Here is a 13,133-nt window from a genome sequence, read left to right on the forward strand (position 1 = left end):
GAAAAGGACGGCCGAAAGTGCCCCCATTCACATCGACAGGGCTGGAGTGGAGCGGGTCGAGAGTTTTAAGATCCTTGGTGTCCACATCACCAACAAACTATCATGGTTCAAACACACCAAGACAGTCGGGAAGAGGGCACTACGAAACATTTCCCCCCTCTTATAGTTTTAGTTTCATCAGCTGTACAATATGATATACAACACAGGACAAACTGAATTTGTAATGGAACACATCAGCAGATCTTACCTGACTAGATAAGACATGTTTATGATGTTTGTGGCCACTGGCCAATAAAGGATATAAATATAAAGTCTGAGAGAATCTCCTGTAATTAACTCACATTGATATACAATAAACCTGTAAACTACCTGTCACGTATTAACTGTATTTGACAAGGTAATCCTTTATGTGTATTTTAATATCTGCAGAACAACACGTCCATCGACTCGTCCACCGACCCTACGCTGGCCAATGTTCCCATCTCTCTCCCTCAGGAAGCAGAACAGGACTCGGGAGTGAAGCGGAGGTAAACATTAACCCACAGAGTCCATGGTGAAGTCCCAAATGGCACTCTACTCCCTATTTGGTGCACTACTTTTGACCAGGACCTTGGGGCTCTGGTCAAAAGTAGTGCAGTATATAGGGAATAGGGTGCCATTTGGGACACATCCATCGCTCATCTCCTCCCATCATCATCACAGAGGCAGTCGGTGTCAAAACAAAAAGGGTCATGGTCATTAGGTACCAAACAGAAGAAAATGGACTGAAACATGGAGAGACTACCTGGACTTGGCCAATAAGAACCGCTCATTTTCTTTTACGTGCTCTAATGAACAACCCAGGCCTCGCCGAACCCCCTCTTCCATCACTTGGTTTAATGTGCATTATGGAAAAAGTCAATCAAAAAGGTCATATTATATCAAATGTCGATATCACATATAAAAGCCTTCATTATCAAAAGAACATGCCTCTATTGGAATATAATATTGATTTTATAGTGGTCATATAACCAGTAGCTCTGAGAGGCACTTTGCAACATGGACCAGTGCATTTGTTTTTTTAATGTAACCTTTATTTAACTAAAACAATAAAACACTGTTTTAAAATAGAAAATTAAAGTTTTGTTTGAACATTATGATAGTGTTGTTTAGTGTCCTTTAGAGAGCATCCTTACCTGAAGATATGTGACCCTAGGTGTAGGGTGCTTCTGTATGAGTCAGAGGAGGTGAGAGGAGTAGATGACAGGACACGCTGATACACTGATCCCTTAAGCAAACTTGCCACCATCTCCCACCAGCCACTGCTGACTGTGACCGATGTTCCTTCAGCCTCAAAACACACAGGCCCTGGGGTTCTCTAGTTTGGGCCAAAAGACTGTCCTCTCTCCTCGAGACCCGGAAACCGATAAGTGGTCGAGGAGTGTCAATTTCTTAGTAGGCGAACGGAAGAGTCCTTCCCACCTCGATCGCCACCTTTCACGAGTATTGTTTTTATACCTGCCACACCTTTGAATCAGCTTTTGCTTTTGTCAGAGAAAACATGCAAACGTTCTCTAGAAAATGTCTTTCACAACTAACTTAATTTGATCATTTTACACATTTATATATCCATAGCACATTTATGCTATGCAGTCAATTTCACCATAATCTAAAGCATACACTTGGCACAGGAGAGCGTCTGCCAAAACTCACACCCCCATCCTCATCACTCATTCGTGGGAATGAGAACACGGGGACGTAACTTTCACTGGGGACAGGGGGGTCATGCCGCCCCCCCACACTCTGAAACTGCATCACCTCTCCAGTTTTATAATTGCCACTTTTTGTATCACATTGCAACAATGTGCTTTAGGTCCATGTGGATGACTTCGAGTAGTCAGGTAGGCTGTTTGGAGTGTTCAGCTGGTTGGATTTAGGGCTGTGTGAAGGCAAAGCTTCTGGAAAGCTGGCTGGACCAGAATGGGAGAGTTGAGCATAGCTCAGCAAGAACCTTTTGTGGCAGGGCTGAAATGCAGTGGTAATGTTTTTTGGGGGATTCAGTTCTTTTGCATGGCAAAGAGGGACTTTGCAATTAATTGCAATTAATCTGATCAGTCTTCATAACATTCTGGAGTATATGCAAATTGCCATCATACAAACTGAGGCAGCAGACTGTGAAAATGTATATTTGTGTCATTCTCAAAACTTTTGGCCACAACTGCATATTTTAATTGAGACCACACGCGCACCTGATCTAGCAGGTATGGTTACAGAACTGGAAGCAGCGAGAATGATGACGACACTTGCTACATTTTGCATAGGCCTATAGGATATAGCCTACTTTTTAGGATGACGATTTGCAGGCAGATACAAATAAATAGGTAATCAATACTTTTTGAAAATCAAAAAGGCGCAATGCTCACTCACCATAGTAGCCTCACCTACATGCGCGTTGTGCCTTTTCTTTTTCAATTATTACATTTTTTGATTGTACTTTGACGTTGGTTGAGCGCCCTCCCCTTCTTTCCATTATCAATACAATTTCATATTCAAGTTAAGTGCGACGTGCTTCTCTGAATTTGCAGCCAACTCTATTTCAATGAGACCACACATAGTAAGCCCACTTGGACTCTCACGCCCAACTAGGAGAGGTAGGCTACTGAAGTTGAAGCAGCGAATTCTGTGTGTGTGTGTACAATTTGAAAAATGTGTGCTTCTAATACAATTGGTAGGCTAACTCATACAAAGCAGTAAGAGAATCGTTTCCAAATAATCTGTGGGACAACAAAAATATGTCATCCTGAATTCGTCTGTATTGACCGGCAGCATGAAAAATGCCATTCGCGCGCAATGATCTTTCAGGACCTGGTGTCCTGTGGGAATACAGCCATCTCGTGCAGTCAGTACGCAACACTATGCACATCATGTTAACAGGATCAGACAGCCAGGGAAGGCCAGTTACAGAGCTCACGTGAATTTTGCAGTATATTAAATATGTTAGATCATTTGAGTTATTGACTACACTGGTGGGGGTCTGGCGTGCAGTCGGTTCGGGCTGGCTGGTCGGTCTGGCTGAAATTTGATATATTATGTCTTAATAAAAAATAATCGAAGGTCTTCGTTTTTTTTAAAGAGTTGTTCATTTGTTTGGATATTGGTTAAAAAGGTGCAACACAATATTCATTATTGAATTACCTTTGATCTAGTTCAGTCTTATTAAATCACTTAAACATATTCAATCTCTTACCAAGCCTGATGACTGTGGGCAGTTTTGCTTACTTTTTGTTCCAAATAGAGACAGCATATTGGATTGTGTAAAAATGCAGGAAATGAGCTTTAGACGACAAATATATATATATATACATACACATACATACTTGGGGAAGACCCCCCCACTTAAAAACCAAAGTGGCACCCCGGTGAGGAAATGTCAGTCATAATCAATTCTACTCATTATCATCTCCCACATCACATCTGCCAAAATGTATCAACGGTCTTCTTATAACCAGATGTGATATTTTAGAACGGAAATAACATTCTTGGTAATTACATTCTAGTCTTGGGCTTTCCGTGCTGACATGAAGGACAATTTGCCAAAAGTCAGTCTGCCTCTATATCTTCGAAGGCCTGAGGCTACTAAAACACTTATTTACCCACCCGCTGACTCTAGGGCAAAACCTAACTTCCACTTAAGTCACATTTTCACTGTCTCCCATGAACATCAATGCAAAAAAAGTTGACTTAAACGGATTTGCCTCTGTGCTGAGAACAGACATAGCAAGTGAAGAACATCAGTCAACTGCGCTCAATTGAAAGTGTCTTTATTGATACCGTTACATGAATAAATGGCAGAAACTCGGCAAAATATCATATAAACCGAATATCAAACCACGCCTATGATGCGCTAACAGGGACATGTATGGGTACATCGCACCACTCAGACGCTACTACTTTTGACCAGCGCCAAACGTGATAGTTCCCTGTATTGGGTGTGATTTGAGACGTGCCAGTTTCTACTCAGTGAGCCTGCTGAAGGGAACATGACTGGAAAGCTGAAAACATTATACAGTTAAGCCTGGTGATGTCTGAATGGATTTAGAGACCGTTTGGGAGTTAGGAAAGAGAGGGTTGATCCTGCATTCTTGTGGGCTGCTAAAGCTCTGGAGACCCCTGGTGGTGAAACTAAGCATCTACACCAAGTTATGTACAGAGAAATCAGAGGAATCATTCATCACTGTCAAATCAAATTTTATTTGTCACATGCTTCCTAAACAACAGGTGTAGGCTTACAGTGAAATGCTTACTTACAGGTCTTTCAACAATGCAGCATTAAAGATTAATATATAGAGAGCGAGAAATGCATTACTCGTTCAACTTAGGTCCTGATGGATTTTACATAAGATTTATTTTTTAAGTAGTCCTTTTTCTATAATCTTTTTTCCCCCTATGGTGATTTCTTCCTATTGACTTGACTGGAAATCATGTCAAGTTACCTATGAGGAACGTCTGGAAAAGCATATGAAAATAATGTAATTCTCTAGTCTTTTCAGACATCTGAGTGTTGATCATATTGGGGTCATTTATTGAAAACGTGAGGTATAGTTGAGATGACATAGCCAGAAAAGCCTACAAAATGACATTGGGGGCAAAGGCATAGATATTGTACATGAACTTGCAAACTCATTAACCAGGTTTCCATCCAACCATTTCATGCAAATTAATTACCTGACGCATAAAATTATTGACAGGGCTGATGGAAACAGGAAATGCTGGTACAATTTTATGGTGGCATCTTTTTGTGTCTCTAAAATGAATTGTGCAATGGGGGTGAAACACCTTTATGCGCAAATATTGATATAATAACCATAATATTTTAGTAAACTCGGGAGTCACGCGATGATATGGTTTATGGTTCTCCCACTACAACTCGGGAAACAATGCAGTTTAAAGTAGGCTTCAGATTAAATAAATGAACTTCATAGGGTGGTGAATGTGCAAAGTGATGAACTTGATGCTCCTTTCCACTAAATATTGAGTCTTATTCTGGTGAAATGATAGATGCTTGGCTGCAGTTTAACCAATAAAATAATAAAAATCGGTCTTATCTATAATCATCTTATGTAGGTAGCCTACCCGCACTATCTGTGAGCTGTTGGCTGGAGTGCACGTGTCAAAACCAGAGCGTGCATATTTGCTATATAAACGCAACAATGTTTGTGACAAAACCATTAGTAGAGTTGAAAATGTAATGGAAACCGATTGAACTTGAATACATGGGAATTAACTGCAAAAGTTAGTTTTTGTCTGCTACGTCATCGCGCAAAGCCTTTTATGAGCAAAACGTCAGTTTGATGGAAACATCTCTGGTAGGAAAATGCGCATATTGATTTATGCAGATTTTAGAATATTCGCATGAAAATCTGTCGCAAAGTGGATGGAAACCTAGCTATTGGCATCGGTATCAAAATAAATAAATTGTATTTTTTTTATTTTACCTTTATTTAACTAGGTAAGTCAGTTAAGAACAAATTCTTATTTTCAATGACGGCCTAGGAACACTGGGTTAACTGCCTGTTCAGGGGCAGAACGACAGATTTGTACCTTGTCAGCTCAGGGATTTGAACTTGCAACCTTCCGGTTACTAGTCCAACGCTCTAACCACTAGGCTACCCTGCCGACCCAATTATGTAGAACAAAAATTCATAGCCAGCTCTCGTGAATGGAAATTGCATTCAAGGGTACAACCACCAAACAGTTTTTTTTTTTTAAATGGAGAAAAAAATGTATCTTTACATTGGAGAGATGCCATAGGGTGTTTATCTAAGGAAGGATACGTAGAATAACAATTATACAGAAACTACCTTAAATATACAAGCACAAAGACACAAACATAAGAGGAAAAAGCGCACAAAATTATTAATACAAACAAACTAGCATATTCGGGGATCAATATTTAAAAGGATCTTGCAAAGTAGCTTCTTGGTTTGTAGCTTTCAAAAATAGTGATTACAAATTATTGGGAAACGCAAGCCAATACAAAATGTGTTGTTTTCTTATATCTTACATTGCCATGCCAAAATTGTCTTCAAAAGTTTTCGTAACATATCAGAGAGAGAAAATACGTGTCTGTACTGTCTGAGATGTGGACATGAGGTACTGAGCAGATAAGTAGACAGGGAGTTAGGATGGATCTCAACAGGCACCCTATCCTCTAAATCAGCGATTCTCAACTGGTGGGTCTCGTGAGGTTTTGAATAGGTCGGATGAGTGTGAGTGAAAAAATAAAATACATCCTCAAATCTGAAGTTAAACAACAAACAATTATAATTAACCTATATTTAATTTAATCTCAACTATGTCTTAAAACCACAGTATTTTCAATATAGAGTTATTAGCAGCACTATTTAGCAGATTGGGTTGATTTTGTCATCTCAAACGAGTTTAACATTCTTCAAGAATAGGGGCAAAATTGAAATTTAGGTGGGACTGCAGTTCCCTTGTCATATAATTGATACATTTACTATCAATATAGCATTGAAAATAGCATGCATTTTGGCAACAACAAACAACGCAATGCAAATATTGGACCGCGACAGACCCGGTTCAAATTGGGTCCCCAGGACAAACCAGTTGAGAACCACTGCTCTATATAGTGCACCACTTTTGACCATAGCCCTATGGGTCATTGTCAAAAGTAGTTCACAGGGAATATGGTGCCATTTAAGGTGCAGGCTTGGACATTAAAAGAGGTGGCTTTTCCCTTCAGATCCGAATCACTGGGATTTGTTATAATGTCATTACCATGTCTGACACTGACAGGCAACATACTGTATCAGGCATAGACAATTCAATATTACATAGATGTAGATCTTAATGACAAGAATACAAATTATCTAACAGTAATATTTATACAGTTACATACCGTAGATTCTCCTCTCCAGTCACAGGTTTCTGATGCTTTACAATTTCTTTATATAATCCATAATAAAAAGAACAAAATACACCATCAATTCATAAGAAATATAGATTGACGATAGTGGAAAACAGTAAAGAATATTCTGGGGTGCATTTTTGTTTCATTTATTTGTTTGCTCATCTGTTTCATTTTTAGAAATTGATATAAAAATAAAAAATTTAAATCAAACTAAAAACATAGAAAATTAAAACCCACTTCTGTATGGCCTGGTGCTCTGGTCCAGGTGGGGAAGTAGGACCTCTCTCCAGTACCTCAGAGTGTCTGTGTGTGTGCGTGCGAGCGAGTTGTGTGTGTGTGTGTGTGTGTGTGTGTATGTATGTGTTGCATGCGTGTTGTGTGTTTTAGGTTTAGCGTAGCGGTTCTCAACTCCGGTCCTCAAGCTCCGGCAGTGTACAGGTTTTTGTTCCAACCAGGTCCTACAAAACAAATAATTTAGTTTTTAAAAACTGAACGTTGGATTTATGCTGTAGTGCACACAATACGTTTTACTCTGCTAAAATCTAAGAGATAATAAATAAAACTAAGTATTCCTTCCCTGTGGAGGTGAGCACAACAGAAATAGAGGTACGCTGTCAAGGCAACACACCCAGAGACCCGAGGTTGGAACAAGAACCCGCCAATATGTCCGCCAGCAAAATGGCCAACATGGCTAGCACTGATCATAGACGGCCGAACCCAGCTCTGACTCAAACACTCTGACCAGTAAGCACAGGCTCCCTCCCTCACACACACAAACAGAACAGAGTCAGGCCTAGCACTGATGATCAAGGGGAAGAGGGCCAGGGTTGAGCACCACTGAGCATGTGCGAGAGAGAGCGTGAGTGGGATTCATTTTGCAGGTAGATGAGTAGCGTATCTGGGTGGTGAGTTAGGGTTTATGGTTGTGGCTCTACTGTGCGTCATTCTTGCTGTCCTGGCTGCTGGGCGTCTTGTTGTTCCAGGGGGAGTGTGCGCCCCCCAGAGCAGGGGAGCTACCAAAACTGTCCTCATCCTCCAGGCCCCCCGCTCCGTTGGCCGTGTCGAACTGGCCGTTCTCCAGCCGCGTGATCAGACGTTCATCTTCGTCTCCGAACTCCCCTCCCATCAGTGTGGGCTCGCCCACCATCATCACGTCCTAGAGAGGGACAGCAAGGGCCGGAACATTATCCCCATAACCACGGGGGAGAACCGAGCATGGACGATCCCAAAGGACTTCGAAAATGGGATGGATGGGGCTGGGACTACCGTGGTTACATGTAATGGTGGACTTTAGGCTAGATGAAACTTATGATTAATATTTTACGTAACTTTAGGTCCTTGAAGGCCTTAAAATGATATGGACATTTTCAAATGAAGCCTTTCAGTACCTATGAAAATAAGGATAACTCATGTTTCAGTGTGTGTCCATCAATGCTCACCCCACTCACAACCAGACATAGCTCTGGGTTTCAGGCATACAGCCCAAATATTCAACACCATCGACAGCAGGCCCAATGCCAGCCTCTGTTCCAGGGATTTGGGTAGTATTGCCCTTCCCCAATTGGTCAGCGGTGGGCAGCCCTGATCCTCGAGTGCTGCATCATGGGGTTTTTCATTCCACCTCGGGTCTCATTGGCTCACTTAACCAACCAATAGCACCTAAGCTGTCTGTGATATCTACGTTTTGATAAAACCAGCTACTACCGCTGTGCCTAAGTTTGTAGGACAATAAAGCAGAATGAGCGGATTGCCTCACCTGCTCCAAGTAGAAGTTACCCCTAATCACAGACCTAGAATCAGATTGGTGCATCTCCACTCCTAACTAACATTTAGAGGGTTTATATAGTATCTGATCCAGGACCAGTGGTAATGTCTACCTCCTGTATGTGTGTGACCCGTAGGCCAGAGGACCAGGGACTGCCCAGCACTGGCTCACGTCAGACAGGGAGTCATTGGCATCATAAACCTAATACACTTCCACCATTCCCCATAGCCTATTTCCCCAATCTGATCCTAAACCCAAAAGGCCCTACCTCCACCCTTCTTCCTCTCAACCCCATATCCTGCCTTCTCCTATCGACTACAAACCTGTCTTAAACTCATATCCTTATCATACCAGCCCCATATTTCCTGCCCCCACACCCGCCCTTTTCCTTTCTCACCTGTCCTATCACTCCCATCTGACCAGAAATGTCTACCCCTATATTACCTGTCCCAAACCCCCACCATCATCACCCCCCCAAAAGGTTGTGATTGGGAATCCAATAAAGGTGGTGCACAATTGGCCCAGTGTCGTCCGGGTTTGGCCAGTGTAGGCCGTCATTGTAAATAAGAATTTGTTCTTAACTGGCTTGCCTAGTTAAATAAAAGGTTAAATTAAAAACAAACAAAACAATATGTAAAGATGGGATGCTTACAGGTACCTGTGTGGAGAGAGGGAAGTTGTTTGCAGGACTCTTCTTCTTGCTGTTGTTTCCTCCACCAGCACTCATGTTGCTTCCGCCAGACATCTTCCTTTTCCTCCGCTTGTTGGGCGCTTGTCTGGCTGGCTCAGCTGGAAAGAAATAGGAGGAAAAGTGTAACAGATCTGCAGCGTGTGAGTGTGTGGCTTGTAGTACTATCTTCATGGGTACCGGAATCCCAAAAGTCCCCACAAGGATAGAAAAACAAGGGAAATTTGCCCTTATTGGGACATTCCCCAAGGCTATTTTTTAGCTTACAATTAGGGTGGGGGAAAATAAGATTGAATGGAAATAAATGTTAGGTCCCCACAAGGATAGTTAAACATATGCTGTGTGTGTGTGTGAGAATCCAATTCATCTGTGCACCAAGCAAGCTAAAGGGTTCAATTCTCAAGTAAGGTTGTGTGGTTTACCCAACATTAGGGATGGGCATGAGGACTCGAACGGTCGTCAAAGCTCGATCTTTAACCAGAAATTTTAAAAAAAACATTGTCAAACTATTTGGTGGAATGTCATTTGTGGCTGCCCAAACAGGCAAGTAAAAAGTTTATTTTAGTGTCTTGAAAACAAATGTTAATTTCCTTTGACTCTAGTGTTCTATTTGTACAGTCGTGGACAAAAGGTTTGAGAATGACACAAATATTAATTTTCACAAAGTTTGCTGCTTCTGTGTCTTTAGACATTTTTGTCAGATGTTACTATGGAATATTGAAGTATAATTACAAGCATTTCACAAGTGTCAAAGGCTTTTGACAATTACATGAAGTTGATGCAGAGTCAATATTTGCAGTGGTGACCCTTCTTTTTCAAGACCTCTGTAATCCGTCCTTGCATGCTGTCAATTAACTTCTGGGCCACATCCTGACTGATGGCAGCCCATTCTTGCATAATCAATTCTTGGAGTTTGTCAGAATTTGTGTGTTTTTGTTTGTCCACCCACCTCGAGGATTGACCACAAGTTCTCAATGGGATTAAGGTCTGGAGTTTCCTGGCCATGGACCCAAAATATTGATGTTTTGTTCCCCGAGCAAATTCGTTATCACTTTTGCCTTATGGCAAGGTGCTCCATCATGCTGGAAAATGCATTGTTCATCACCAAACTGTTCCTGGATGGTTGGGAGAAGTTGCTCTCGGAGGATGTGTTGGTACCATTCTTTATTCATGGCTGTGGTCTTCAGGCAAAATTGTGAGTGAGCCCACTCCCTTGGCTGAAAAGCAAAGGTTCCCTGTATTTTTTTGGGGCACTGAGCAAATTTCAAGTCTGCTGAGTGCAAAATTCTGTGCAATTGGAACGTGTTCACTGTGAACACTGAAGCTGTACCCGCTTTAAAGTTACAGTTTTAACTAGAGGTCGACCAATTAATCGGAATGGGCGATTAATTAGGGACGATTTCAAGTTTTCATTACAATCGGAAATTTGTATTTTTTGGACACCGATTTGGCCGATTTTGTTTTACACCTTTATTTAACTAGGCAAGTCAGTTAAGAACACATTCTTATTTTCAATGACGGCCTAGGAATAGTAGGTTAACTGCCTGTTTAGGGGCAGAACGACAGATTTTTAACTTGTCAGCTCTGGGATTCAATCTTGCAACCTGACTGTTAACTAGTCCAACGCTCTAACCACCTGCCTGTCATTGCACTCCACGATTAGCCTGCCTGTTACGCAAATGCAGTAATAAGCCAAGGTAAGTTGCTAGCTAGCATTAACCTCTTGAAACTCTGGGGGCGCAATTTCATTTTTGGATGAAAAACGTTCCCGTTTTAAACAAGATATTTTGTCACAAAAAGATGCTCGACTATGCATATAATTGATAGCTTTGGAAAGACAACACTCTGAATTTTCCAGAACTGCAAAGATATTGTCTGTGAGTGCCCCAGAACAGGAGCTACAGGCAAAACCAAGATGAAACTGCAACCAGGAAATCAGCAGGATTTGAGGCTCTGTTTTCCATTGTCTCCTTATATGGTTGTGAATGCGACAGGAATGAGCCTGCCCTATCTATCGTTTCCCCAAGGTGTCTGCAGCATTGTGACGTATTTGTAGGCATATCATTGGAAGATTGACCATAAGAGACTACATTTTCCAGGTGTCCGCCCGGTGTCCTCCTTCGAAATTGGTGCGTCATTTTCAGCTGCTGGTATTTTTCCATGGGATTCTGAGACGAAAGCAGGCTTCCACGAACGGCATATCAATGAAGAGATCTGTGAAAAAACACCTTGAGGATTGATTCTAAACAACGTTTGCCATGTTTCGGTCGATATTATGGAGTTAATTCGGAAAAAGTTTGACGTTTTGGTGACTGAATTTTCGGTTCGTTTCGGTAGCCAAATGTGATGTCTGCCAAATGACTTAAATGTAAATGTACAAAACTGAGCGATTTCTCCTACACAAAGATTCTTTCAGGAAAAACTGAACATTTGCTATGTAACTGAGTCTCCTCATTGAAAACATCCGAAGTTCTTCAAAGGTAAATGATTTTATTTATTTGGTTATCTGGTTTTTGTGAAAATGTTGCGTGCTAAATGCTAAGCAAAATGCTAAGCTAGCTTGCAATACTCTTACACAAATGCTTGATTTGCTATGGTTCAAAAGCATATTTTGAAAATCTGAGATGACAGTGTTGTTAAGAAAAGGCTAACCTTGAGAGCAGGCATATTATTTCATTTCATTTGCGATTTTCAGAAATCGTTAACGTTGCGTTATGCTAATGAGCCTGAGGCTGTATCCACGATCCCGGATACGGGATGGGTAGTATCAAGAGTTAACAATCAATCATAATCACTAGTTAACTACACATGGTTGATGATATTACTAGTATATCTAGCGTGTCCTGCGTTGCATATAATCGATGCAACGCAGGGGGATGATTTAACAAAAAGCGCATTTGCGGAAAAAAGCACAATCGTTGGACGACTGTACCTAACCATGAACACCAATGCCTTCAATCCACAGAAGTATATATATTTTTAAACCAGCATATTTAGCTAAAAGAAATCCAGGTTAGCAGGCAATATTAACCACATGAAATTGTGTCACTTCTCTTGCGTTCATTGCACACAGAGTCAGGGTATATGCAACAGTTTGGGCCGCCTGGCTCATTGCGAACTAATTTGCCAGAATTTTACGTAATATTGACGACATTGAAGGTTGTACAATGTAACAGGAATATTTAGACTTAGGGATGCCACCTGTTAGATAAAATACCGAACAGTTCCGTATTTCACTGAAATAAACGTTTTGTTTTCTAAATTATAGTTTCCGGATTCTACCATATTAATGACCAAAGGCTTGTATTTCTGTGTGTTATGTTATAATTAAGTCTATGATTTGATAGAGCAGTCTGTCTGAGTGATGGTAGGCAAGCAGCAGGCTCGTAAGTATTCATTTAAACAGCACTTTTGTGCGTTTTGCCAGCAGCTCTTCCCTTTGTTTCAAGCATTGCGCTGTTTATGACTTCAAGCCTATCAACTCCCGAGATTAGTCTGGTGTAACCGATGTGAAATGGCTAGCTATTTAGTAGGGTGTGCGCTAATAGCGTTTCAAACGTCACTCGCTCTGAGACTTGGAGTAGTTGTTCCCCTTGCTCTGCATGGGTAACGCTGCTTCGAGGGTGGCTGTTGTCGATGTGTTCATGGTTCGAGCCCAGGTGGGGGCGAGGAGAGGGACGGAAGCTATACTGTTACACTGGCAATACTAAAGTGCCTATAAGAACATCCAATAGTCAAAGGTATATGAAATACAAATACTTTAGGGA

General features: G+C 41.3%; 1 protein-coding gene across 12 annotated transcripts in view; it reads right to left on the reverse strand.

The window, feature by feature from the left end:
• Positions 1–4,210: 4,210 nt before the first annotated feature.
• Positions 4,211–13,133, reverse strand: part of LOC135510805 (LIM domain-binding protein 1-like) — a 47,647-nt gene continuing 38,724 nt past the window's right edge. For 8 of the 12 annotated variants that reach the window (XM_064932040.1, XM_064932038.1, XM_064932035.1 and 5 more), the window contains 2 exons: positions 9,331–9,467; positions 4,211–8,069 (listed from right to left, as the gene is read on the reverse strand). In XM_064932040.1, the coding sequence (XP_064788112.1) occupies positions 7,845–8,069; positions 9,331–9,467 (362 nt within the window). In that variant the 3' untranslated portion in view covers positions 4,211–7,844. The remainder of the gene's footprint in view (positions 8,070–9,330; positions 9,468–13,133) is intronic. The other 4 variants (XM_064932043.1, XM_064932044.1, XM_064932046.1 and 1 more) reach the window with 3 other exon arrangements.

Source organism: Oncorhynchus masou, chromosome 23 (genome assembly GCF_036934945.1).
Source record: "Oncorhynchus masou masou isolate Uvic2021 chromosome 23, UVic_Omas_1.1, whole genome shotgun sequence".
NCBI lineage: Eukaryota > Metazoa > Chordata > Actinopteri > Salmoniformes > Salmonidae > Oncorhynchus > Oncorhynchus masou.